General features: G+C 38.1%; 1 protein-coding gene across 1 annotated transcript in view; it reads left to right on the top strand.

Moving 5' to 3' along the window:
- Positions 1-12,443, top strand: part of LRP2 (LDL receptor related protein 2) — a 131,986-nt gene that overhangs the window by 106,756 nt on the left and 12,787 nt on the right. The window contains exons 62-70 of the mRNA XM_075153132.1: positions 406-528; positions 1,466-1,594; positions 3,523-3,654; positions 4,639-4,770; positions 6,925-7,068; positions 7,534-7,699; positions 10,156-10,284; positions 11,593-11,813; positions 12,249-12,428. Of these exons, the coding sequence (XP_075009233.1) occupies positions 406-528; positions 1,466-1,594; positions 3,523-3,654; positions 4,639-4,770; positions 6,925-7,068; positions 7,534-7,699; positions 10,156-10,284; positions 11,593-11,813; positions 12,249-12,428 (1,356 nt within the window). The remainder of the gene's footprint in view (positions 1-405; positions 529-1,465; positions 1,595-3,522; positions 3,655-4,638; positions 4,771-6,924; positions 7,069-7,533; positions 7,700-10,155; positions 10,285-11,592; positions 11,814-12,248; positions 12,429-12,443) is intronic.

The following is a 12,443-nucleotide window of genomic DNA, read 5'->3' as shown; positions in this document are numbered from 1 at the left end:
CATCTTTGTAAATACGGTTGAGGAGTCCTGACTTTAGCTCTAGAAATGAGGTGTTGGAGGTGCTGCTTAAACAATTTTTTAGATGCCCTATATAGCCACTTAAATAGCATGTTGGATTTTCAATCAGTTTACTTCATAAACAAATCTAGAAACTTCAGTGTTACATGTAGTCATAGGGTATGCCTTTGGACAAAGATGATGTACTGTCGTCTGACAAAAAATGTGTAATGGCCTAACATACTATCACCAAAATGTGAAGAAAATATTCTTTTGGGTCTGAATGCCTCCACACCTTTCAAAATATAGGAAACATATAAATGTTACCAGATAAAAGTGATTGGTATAATTTGTGACTCAATGGCATGAAGTATCAAAGTGTGACTGACTTGATCTCTGTGGTTTCAGTGGATATTGCTTGTGACTCTCCGTTCCGTTTCCGATGTGAAAACAATCGCTGTGTATATAGTCATGAGCTGTGCAACCAGGAGGATGACTGTGGAGATGGAAGTGATGAGAAAGAGGAACACTGTATGTTTACACAAAATTGAGCAGCAAATTCAGTAATTGTGATGTGCTTAATGTTTAATAATACCAAAGGACTATAGAAATGTCAAAATGAAACATAAATTATGAAAACTAGAGCTCAGTATGAAATAATTTGAACTATGATTATTGGTACTATGTATTTGCAGCTCTCCATACAAGTAGGAAAAATCAGCAAACATTTGTCTGAAAAGTACAGAGCATGATTTTCAAAATCATATTGTATTTTATTATGAGAAGCAGCTAAATTGTGTCAGCTTATTATGAACTCCACTTAAAATAAGGAAAGAATTTGGCTTTATCATAAAATAAGGATGGGATGGATAGCTGGGACTTTTAAAATAGAGAAACGGGTACTTCTGAATTTGTGGCACTGTTATGCACATAGTAGAATTGTTGATATTTAGGCCCAAATCCTGCAGAAGCTCTGTTAACATTAAATAGGTTTTTGCCCTCAGATATCTTATGTAGTTCTCATTGACTGTCTTGATTTTTATATTATCAAGTTTAATCACATTTTTGGTTGCTTAATGATATTATTTGCTGGCTTTATTGTACAATATTCTTAAAGTTAATAGTTTACTAATAATCTCTTGAAGTCTGCAGTAGATGTATGAAGTATATCGCTAAAGGATATCAACAGATTTGCGCTATTAAAAAGGAAGTTCAATCAACTATTAACACGAAGAATTTTCCTTCTGTCTTTATAAAATGGAGGGACTTCTTTCAGTTCATGGGGATGTGACTGGAAGTCAGGAGGCCCCGGTTATAGTTTTAGCTTTACTACGGACTTCCAAAGTCACTCTAGCTGTTATTTTACCTGACTGCATCAGCTTCCTCATTAGCAATGTGGAATAGTGCTGTCTGTTGGAACTGTGTAACTGAAACTGTGACAGAGGAGTGTTTCTCTTGTCGACTGTAGGTAGAGAACCAACCCCAAGACCTTGTACGACTGAAGAATTCAAGTGCAGTAACGGAAATTGCATTCCTCTACATTATGTCTGTGACAATTACGATGACTGTGGAGACCATTTTGATGAAATGGGCTGCAGTAAGTAATAATGTCAATAGAATACAAAATTACAATGCTATTGAAATAAAAATTTCTGAAACTGATAACAATACATGTTTCTTCTTGAATAGCATACTAAGAAGTATTGCTTTTTAATTAGCCTATGCTAGGATATCTTCTGTTTTCCTTCTTTTGGGGAAAACCCTATGAAATTCAGTGCTCTAAACAGTCCGTTTTAGGCTTAGAGTATTTATGCATCACAAAAAAGGGTTTGAGCTTGGTTTTGATCTTGTTTTGAAATGGGTTGCATTATGGAGGCAAGAACATCCAGATATTTCAATCATAATTGCAATAGGCCAACTTATGGAATTATTCATGGGCAGACTCTCAACTGGTATAGGTTGCTCTAGCCCTGTTAAAAATAAAAGTATATTGAGATGCTTCTATTTTCCTGTTTACAGACATGACCACAGAATTCTGTAAAGACAGCCAGTCCTCGGGCTGAGGGCCCTCTCAGATCCTCTGCACAACTTTTATTAACTATGCATTGTAAATTTACTAGCATCCATTTAGATGCAAAGCTTTGACTTGAACCTTTGAGGCAAGAGAGAGTATTCTCATGGAATCTGGAAAAAAAAATATAATTCCTAACTTTTTATATCAATATAGAGACAGCTGCAGAGTGATAATATGAGCATATACTTGCAATTTCAATTTGTCAGACTTTGATGGCTTCAAGTGAAAGTATGCCAAATGATGCACTGGTGATTTACAATCCAGCATGCTTGCAAAATGCAAATAACTCAGAAGCCTATAGTGCAGTCCATTTTTAAGCAGCTGGTTTCTCTGTTTCACATACTATCCCAATGGTCTTTAGGCAATATAACCTAATGCAATGACTTGATGAAAATATAAAAGTATAAAAAAAGATACGAAACAGTGCAAAACAGACACCTTCTGGCAGTCAGCGTTCTACTGTTTGGGGATAGATGTGAATGCAGATCAGATGGTAACGTTTGTAGGCTTCCCAATATCAAATACCTGTGTTGTAGAGAAAATAGAATATTTGTGTGTGTGTACAATGAATTTATGCTTCTACATGTATATGAAATTGAGCTGTTTAAACTTGATTTAGTCAGCACTGGGATGTGTATGTACAAAGGAGATAATCAGCTTAATGTAATGTCTTTGCCATACCTCTGTATCTTTTTCTCATGCTCTGTCAATAAACATATATTATTTACCTTTCCTACTTATATAACAGATTTGAGTTTGAAAGTACTTTGCGTATATGTAAAATATGTCAGAATCAATAGAATTCTATATGTACTTTGAGAAGAGTATTATTTTCATTATCTGTTACAGAGTATCTATTATTCCTGACTTGCCTTTTCCATTATAGGCACATTTTAAAGGGCAATGCATTCTGTGCAATAACCTGTATTGGCTTTAGATTAGGTACCGCGTGAACAAGCTGTCATCTTCTCTCTAATTTCCAGATATAAATAATGTTGGGCATGTGTTACGCATGATAGCAATTGAGAACATTTTTTGTTTAGCTGGTAAGAAAGGATTGGGCAAGAAAGAGGTAGGTTGGCAAAGGTAGAAGTTAGAGTCAAGTCTCTTAAGTAGTTTCTGCAGCTGCTGCAGATTGGTGGTAACATAGAATGCCATTTCTCTTAAGGTGAGGTTGGATGGTTATGGCTCTTATCCTGACCCTGTTCACTTACTTCTAGAGGTTAAACTTCTTAGTTGACAGCTGTCTTGACCAGCATTTACCACCCTCTTCTAGTTAGTTATGCCTTAGAGAATAGATGTTCACATTAATTGAGTTTCAGTTAGAAAAAAAAGGAAATAAAACTACTTGAAAACCATTTTCAATGATAAAGATCAAAATTATGACAACCCCTTCCCCCTTATCACTTTTTTTTCTTATCATTGTTTGTTTTTTTTTTTTTTCCCCCCAGATCCTGGAACAGAGCGAACATGTGCAGAAAATATCTGTGAACATAACTGTACCAACCTGAATGAAGGAGGCTTTATCTGTTCCTGTAGGCCAGGGTACAAGGCCAGTGAAACTAACCGAAACTCCTGTGATGGTATTTTCAGTCTTCTGAATATCTTCTCACTGATAAGTGTTCAGTGACCTGGCACTTCATCATTCTAATGTGACTACCCATTTTTGCATTCTAACAGGATTTTTATACATTTAGCAGATGCTTCCTAAAAACTTTTGCTGCTGAATCATGTTTTCTAACATGCAGGCCTCATTCAACAAAGAACTGGCTCCACAGTTCAGACTTGTTTTAAGCTTTTGGTGGCTGTAAGGTATATGGTTTTGTTTTACTGTATATAGATTTTGTCCTATCTTTGCAATCTGAGGGACAGAGATTTGCTGGGTTTTTTTCCCTTATTGAAAGAAAACTTACTGAAGGTTATACTCTCCTTCTGTTCCGCTCCAGAACAGACCTCCAGTAAAGGTCTATTGTGCCATATTTTTGCCCTGGTTATATGCAGATAAAATATGTCGAGGAGTCTACCCAAAGGCCATTGTTCGTGGTCATGCAATATCATACCTTCACAGTTACTATTTCAGTATGTTTTGACGAGAACACTTCTGTTTGTTGCTCCCAGCACTTGTGGACAATTTGTGTGGTTTTATTAAACGTGATCCACCCCTCCCTTTCCTTCCTGCTGATATTGTTTCTGAGGACTAGGTATCTTTGCTTCAGCATTTCAAGAAGGCTTTGCTCTTGCATCTCATTGTAGTCATGCCTCATCTTTTGTCTTTCCTTGGTGATTTAACACAAAAATACATGATCAAAAATGTCTCTCTGAAAAGCAATCTGATAAGCAGGAGCAATGCAGTTGTTATCAATCTGTAGTTAAGACATGTTAAACAGTAGATGGTAGTGGGGACTTCTGTTAGATAACAGATGCTGATGTTAAAGATCACTTATTAGGTCACTGATCTTTTAAAGGATGTGGAGAAGGGACAAACCTACCACTTCATGGAGTAAAGGTGACCAGCCTGTGGAAGAAAGAGATTAAGCTCTAGGTATCTTTTCTCTACTTATGCCTAGATATCAATGAGTGTGAGATCTTTGGGACATGCACCCAGGACTGCCAGAATTCCAAAGGAAGCTATGAATGTTTCTGTGCAGATGGCTTCAGGTCTGTGGGTGATCAACACGGGAAACAGTGCGCAGCTAATGGTATGTTAACTGATAGCAAGATTGATTGCTACCTGTAAAGAGGAAGTGGAGTATAGCAACTTAATGAATATAATCGTCTCTTTTTTAGGGAGGGGATAATGAAAACCAGACTTTATTCTGTAACATAATATTATCTGTGTATTCCACCCATTCCATAATAAGGAATAGAAGTGCTCATCTCTGCTTCCAATTGTAAACAGTAAAAATAATATCTTGATTTGGATGCCTGCCTTCCTTTCTCCTGAAATTTTCTGCAAACAAAAACCTGCTTATCCTGTGGTTGTCATCAGAAGGAAATTCATGTTGCCTATTCCTGAAGTTTAGGTTTTCTCAGCAAAATAATGCATCAGAAGAAAGTTGCATTAAACTGGTACAAATCAAAGGCAGTTTGATGACAGATTGCCATTCATTGTTCATAGACTGATGCACACAAACAGAAGGACTTCGGACAATGTTTAACATCAATCATTAGCTTTTTATCATACCTCAGTGCAGTGACTATCGTGTGTGACAGACAGTGAATAGGTGCAGAGTTGATTCAGAAAATAACAGTTATAGAATAGTAATAATAAAGAGCTGAAAAAAATAGAAAAAAGTGACAATGCAGCAGTATTATATAAAAGACAGAAACAATACTGTATTTGGAAAAGTACTTACACTTTAACAGATGTAAGAGATACATGATAGAAATGTGGTGTGCCTAGTCAAATAGTAAAATCTTCAGAACAGCATCCTTGTGACCAAAAGTGCATGCTGCTGGAGGTTTTGAAACCTAAAAATTATTTGTCATATGAGAAACGATACAAGAAAACCAGGTCTCCGGGTTTCCAGTCCAGGGGCCTAATTCAGCAAATATTTACTGTTAAGCATGAGACTGGAAATACAAAAGAGCATTTGCACCTCAGTTTCTGCCTGGCTGCCTCTTTACGTGCCTGTGTCAGAAATCTAGTTCTTTGAAACCCTTCTTCATAGGCTTTATTCAGGACACTTATAGACACCCAAAGTTTTCAAGGCTGAGTGATAGAAGATAACATGAATATAACATGACTGTAGCTGATAACATCATGAAATGTGTTGTGCCTGAAGTTCTACTTCTATGTACGCCCAGAACTCTACCACTCTCTATAGTACAAGCTCACAGCACTCATAAATGAGGGCTTCCTTTGCCTGTGTCTGCTGCAGGCCTGATCAGTAGGCATTTTCAGAACACACATAGAATATTAGGTTCCCTTTTTCCTGTTACAGGAAATGCTGTCAATTTCTACACAGAATTGTATGTTCATCAGAGAATAGAGTCACTTGTCTCATTCTCCCATAGTTGGGCATGACTTAGAGAGAAAGGGATTTTGTTCAAATGAACACTTCATAGGAAATTGAGCATTTTTATTTGGAAAAGGCACTGGTAAATGAGATTTTCCTTTCCCGGGTGAATGCCTTGATATTTCTCATTGGCTCTGTGAAGATGTGATTAATGTAGGAGAACTTCTCTGGAAGAAGGCCTAGAATTTAAGTCCATGACTCCCAACTGGACTTTGTCCTTAGCAAAAGGGCTGAACAATTAAATTTTCTCACCAGCAAAATCAGCCAGGTGGGACTGATACTCCCTATAGTCAAATTATTGGAGTATTGAGGCTAACCGCAAATTAACCTGTGGATAGGAGAACATTCATCTGAGTACGGAGACATCAGGATTTAAAAACTTTCAGGTAGAAGAACTCAGACAGGTCATGGCTCAAGGTACCGGCAATTTATTTGTACTTTCAAAACCGTTTCCTGTACTTTGAGGGGGGGAGCTGAACTGCATAGTGTGTATAGCGGCATTCTATTTTTGAGATGTGAGGTGGTGATATGCCAACACTGTAATGTTTAAGAATTTTTAAGGAATTATCCCTTAATGATTACTACTGCACAAAATCTATGGTGAAAAGGATAATACTATCCTCAGCGGTAGGCATTTCCAGAGTTTTTAATAAATTTTGCAAAGCCAAGAAGTTTGAATAGCTCTGAAGCTTTAGAAGTGGCCCTGTGTTCCTTCTGCTTCTTATGCAGACAAAACTTGTGAAAACCCCCATTTAGTTTTGAGTAGAAGTGACTTTCATCTGTTTCTTCTAAAATGAGAAATACATGAAAGTAAAATTCATGATCGTTTCCCAGGTAATCCTCCATTGTTACTGCTGCCAGATAATGTGCGGATTCGAAGATACAATATCTCATCAGAACAGTACTCTGACTATATTGATAACCAGGAGCGCATCCAAGCTCTGGATTATGATTGGGACCCTGAAGGGATAGGCCTGAGTGAGTATGTGTAGAACATTAATACTCAACCATGCAGTGGTCGGTTTAAAAAGATGCATTTCTGTAGCATGACCAATAGATCCCTATATTAGCTTATATCTTTGTCTCTTTATCAGCTTCCCTGCTTTTGCGTTTTTCACAAGGCCACTGTCCTGGGCCATAATTGCTCCTTAGGGTCATGAGAATCTAAATTACTCTCAAAATCACATGCAAGGGCTTCAAAGCTAAGACCCTCTTCTCTTGAAAAATGTGATACGTATTTCTCGATAATCTAGATCAAGATGATTTTAGATGTGCATCTTGCCTACGATGAATGGCTTAAAAATTTAATTGAACAGACAACTCTGTGTTATTCATAAATAAATGGGTCTGGTATCTTCACATAAGAGCCTCAGGAAGATTAGAATTTTCCAAAAATATGGAATAACTAGACATTAAAAATTATCTTTGTCAACTTTTTTGAAGGTATTGTGTACTTCAGCATTCTGGGACGGGGTTCTGAGTTTGGAGCCATCAAACGTGCTTATCTGCCCACATTTGACAGCAGTAGGAACAATCCTACAAAGGAAGTTGACTTGAATCTCAAATACATAGTTAATCCTGATGGGTTAGCTGTTGACTGGGTTGGAAGGTAAGTGCACTGAAAAGCTAGAAAAATGCCATACATTGAATGTGTCAAGGGTCTGATCAGGCAGTGCAAAATCTTTTCTTCCTTATGAACTGTCTCTGAAGATATCTAGTCTCAAAGTAGTTCAGAAGAATATAGTAAGCTCTGTTTACCCAGACAGCAGGTTAATAGGTCAAATGCATGTTGCCGACTGCATCACATATTCTCTGAGGAAACTTGTATTACTCCACAACTGGCAGATCAGTTGTGCATCAGTAGAGTGATAATACATTGGCCTTCATGTCAGATGGATTCTTCTTCAAGGACTCAGGTAATGTCCAGGGAACAAGATTTCTCTGCTGTTGGAAGGAGACCTCTCCAGTTCATAACGGAATTTGTCTTTTATCTTTGCTCCTTTCTTACCAGCCTTGTGCTATATGAGCTAATCCCAAAGCAGAAGCAGCTCTTAAGTCTGATGAATAGATGTGTTTTCTCAGAAAATGGCTATATTTTTGTAATCGTGCCTCAGGGTTTTTTCTCCCTCTTGTTGGCTGTGGATTTTTTTAGGCTAAAACATGGCAATTTTTTAACTTTATCCTAGAAATCGTGAGATCATGGCTCCCTTGGAGAAGAGCTGGGAGATAGTTGGGCATGACTTTTGGGAGTTTGATTGTGATGTCGATGGCGTCATTTCTTATTTGCAATATAACTGTTAAAGGATGTGGTGGACAGGCATAGCTGTAGTTCATTTGCTATAATGTTGAGAGGATCCTGGCCTTTGTAGGTAGACACTATGAAATGTAGTCAGGATTCTGTTTGAAGCTGAATGGACAGAGGTTATAGAGATGAGCCAATCTTCTGAATGCTGTTGACAAATTTTGGATGTTCTTGGTTAGGCAGTCAATAGGGTGAAGAAGAAGGATGTTAAGATCGTAGTAAAGCATAATGTTTCTGGAAAGCTGAAAAATGAAAGAAGGAACCTAGGGAACCTAGCTATGTGCTTCCCCTCTGTCACGTGGTTATCAACTAAGTGGATGAATGCTTCACCTTTTACGTCCTCAATCAAAATATGATTGGAAGGTGCTTAAGATCTGGATTGCGGCTAGGTAGCACTTAAGTCTGAATTCTGTTTGTGGCAACAGAGCGTTTTTTCCTAATCATTCAAAAAGCTATTGTATGAGTAGGCAAAGATTGGGAAAAGACTTATGCCAGTTTGGGGCCTGATATGTAGCTTTCATTATTTAGACACTCTGTGTTAGGTGTTGTGTCCTATGAAATAGTTATGGAGTTGCTCGTGCAGTATGTCACCCTGATTTCTAGAGCAGGATAAAGCCAGTCTAGCTGTCTGAAGTGATTCACTAGCCTGAAAAATTGTGCCAGTCATGATGGAAAAAAAGAAGTGGAAAATTGTATCTTTCATTCCAGCAGTTTTTAAATATGAGATAGATGTACTAAGGTCTGGCCTAGCCTTCAGTTTTAAGGTTATTTTGCTGTTTGCTTTGTGAACTGCAGGCCATCCAGAAAACCAAATGTCTCTGAGGGCAGAAGGGGGTGTCTGAGTTTCTATTCACAAATCTATATGGTCATGAAAGCAAGGATAACGGATATATATCACCAGCATCCTGCTGAGGCTAGCACCTTCAGCACTTCAAACATAGTGTTACACTGATTCCAGAACAATGTTGAAACGTATTTTAAAAAAACATATTTAAGTGTCTGCACATTATATAAAAACTGAGACACTTAGTCCTTCTTCCCATCTGCAAAGTAGGAATTACAGTATTTTCTCACATTCCCAAGCCAGTTATGAGATAATTTATTCCATCAGAAGGCACTGCATGATTAGTGAGAGCATAATAATGAGTATGTTTATTATCTAAGGTGAAAAAAGTAATAAAGCCATGACGATAAAGATAAGCAAAATTCAAGGAAGAGCAGACTGAGTGCCCTGTTTGTAAGGACTAAAAGCATTTGCATCTGATGTGGTAACAATTTATTCATAAACATCTCTGTCAGAAGACAAAAGTCTAGAGAGGAGCTATGGACTAATAAGCTGGATACCTTCAGAGTTGCTGTATAAATTACATGGTAGAGAGATTTTTATTTGTAATGAACCTCATTGTCTCCTGGAAAACTGAATCTTTAAAGATGCTTATTAGCCACCTCTGGTGCTTAAAAGTAACAATGAATGTTCTCAGTAGTCCTTTAACGAAGATTATTTGACAAGGAACAGAGGCAGCTACAGAAACTTTGTCAGAGGAGAAAACTAGTGAGCCAATAGATCACATTTGCTAAACACCTATATTTAGGGTCTGTATGTTCCAGACTGAAAAAGTTCAGATGTAATCAATGCGGCTTCATTATATTAATTTTGTTCAGGTTTGATATAGCTTTTCTTAAAAAGATTTTTTTTTTTTTTAATTCCTCTCCCAAGTATAAACTACTTAGTTTTGGAATGTTTTGTGTTTTATGTAATTCAGACATCTTTACTGGACTGATGGAGGGACTAATCGCATAGAAGTGGCAAAATTAGATGGACGGTACAGAAAATGGCTTATCTTTTCTCTACTGGATCAACCAGCAGCTATTGCGGTCAATCCAAAACGTGGGTAAGTACTACAGGACTTCCCAGAATTATTTTCAATGCTATTCAATACCAAAAAACCCCACAATGGCAAACTTTTAGGAAAGACTAAGGGAATGCTTTCTGGAGTTTCCCTTTACTAATGCTAGGAAATTTATGTATATGGGAAAGTATTTTAAGATTAGATTTCATATGGGTGCTTGTGTTGGTGACAACACCAGGTAGGTCAAATAAAAATCTCCTTTCTACAGTATTGTGCACCCACCGAATTTTTCTTACTACTGAAATGGGGAAATTGATGGGAATGTCTCTTTACCAGCTCCAAACAATACAGAAAGCAGTGGAAAGCAGTGTAAATGCACTGGTACATTCAACAGCTGCGCTTGCTACATCTTGTATTATATGATGGATCACCAGATATCGCGATATGTGCTTCTCTCAGCTGGAATAAAGCAGCCCAGCTCCCTGAAGTCACCTGGGCTCTGCAGCTTTATCATGACTGATGGATGTTCAATGTTCACAGTCATTTTTCTTCCACTGAGAATGAGAAACTGTCATTAAAACCACTCTCTCCAAATCAGGACAATTGCATCATGATGCAAACATTCTTCTTTTGGTATTTATCTTCTGTACTTGAACGAGCTTGTTCAGTGAACTCGCTGTGACTTTCCTGATCACATCTGCAAAACATAGGTTGCTGAACAGCTTTATGTTCCACAACTGACCTTTTCCATTGTCGTGGTTTAACCTGGCAGGCAGCCAAATACCATGCAGCCGCTCGCTCACTCCCCGCCCCCACAGTGGGACAGGGAGAGAATCGGAAGGGTAAGAGTGAGAAAAACTTGTGGGTTGAGATAAAGACAGTTTAATAGAACAGAAAAGGGAAAATAATAATAATAATGATGATGATAATGATAGAATATACAAAAATGAGTGATGCACAATGCAATTGCTCACCTCCCACGCTGACTGATAACCAAGTAGCGATCGCTACTTCCTGGAACATGCCTACCATTCATATACTGCGCATGACGTCACATGGTGTGGAATACCCCATTGGCCAGCAGGGCCAGCTGTCCTGGCTTTGCTCCCCCCCAGCGCCTGTTTTGTTTTGTTTTGTTTTTAAGCTGAATGTCCTTGGCTCCCAGGGCACTTAGCAACAACTGAAAACATCAGTGCGTTATCAACATTCTTCTCATACTAAATCCAAAACACAGCACTAGGAAGAAATTTAACTCTATCCTATCCGAAACCAGGACATCCATGAAACTCCAAAGGATAATCATGGTGACCAAATTCTGAACTGTATTAAATTCTGGTTCCGTCCTTTCAGGCTCATGTATTGGACTGACTGGGGAAGGCAGCCAAAGATTGAATGTGCTTGGATGGATGGACAACAAAGACAAACTCTGGTCTCTGAAGACCTTGGCTGGCCAACAGGTCTTTCTATTGATTATTTGAACAATGATAGGATCTATTGGAGTGATTCTAAAGAAAATATTATTGAATCCATGAGACCTGATGGGACAGACAGAACCATAGTATTACATGGAGGTAAGAACTTATTATGCAATTAATATAATAATAATCAAGATGTATGCTAACAAGCACTTGGGCTTCACAAGTGGGGCTAGATTCGGGAGCTTTTCAAAGAGTAAGTCTTGGTAGTGTTTTCTCCTCCTTTATACAGGGATAAACGGCACACCAGGTTCCGAGCTCATGATGCCTGGTAACTACATTCCCTAAGGGTAATTTACATGACCCAAATAGGGGACAATGTGGAAAATTGGATTCTTGCTTTTTCATGGATATTATTAAGCAGTCTGCAGGTACAGTGGCATGAAGTGGTCAGGCACATGAGGATGTCTTAGCTGCAAATGTCTTAAAATGAAAGGGTTAGATGATATATTTAAGGTGAAGAAGAGGAGCAGTTTTATCGCTTCTGCTAGAGATTTGCTTGCTGACAGTCGATTGTTTGGTTCCTTTGAGAAGTAGGCAGTCCATACAGCCTTGATGTCTTTGAAGGCCATTTATATTGGATAGCTAAAGAACGAGGAGAAGTCTGGAAGAAAGATAAATTTGGAAGTGGAGAAAAAGTGAAAGTGCTGACTGTAAATCCGTGGCTTACTCAAGTGCGTGTCTATCACCAGCACAGATACAATCAGTCAGGTAGGTAACCAGCAT

The sequence above is a fragment of the Calonectris borealis genome, chromosome 6 (genome assembly GCF_964195595.1).
Source record: "Calonectris borealis chromosome 6, bCalBor7.hap1.2, whole genome shotgun sequence".
In the NCBI taxonomy this organism is placed as follows: Eukaryota; Metazoa; Chordata; class Aves; order Procellariiformes; family Procellariidae; genus Calonectris; species Calonectris borealis.
Note: the sequence above shows the minus strand (reverse complement) of the source record. Positions and strands in the feature narration are given on the sequence as shown.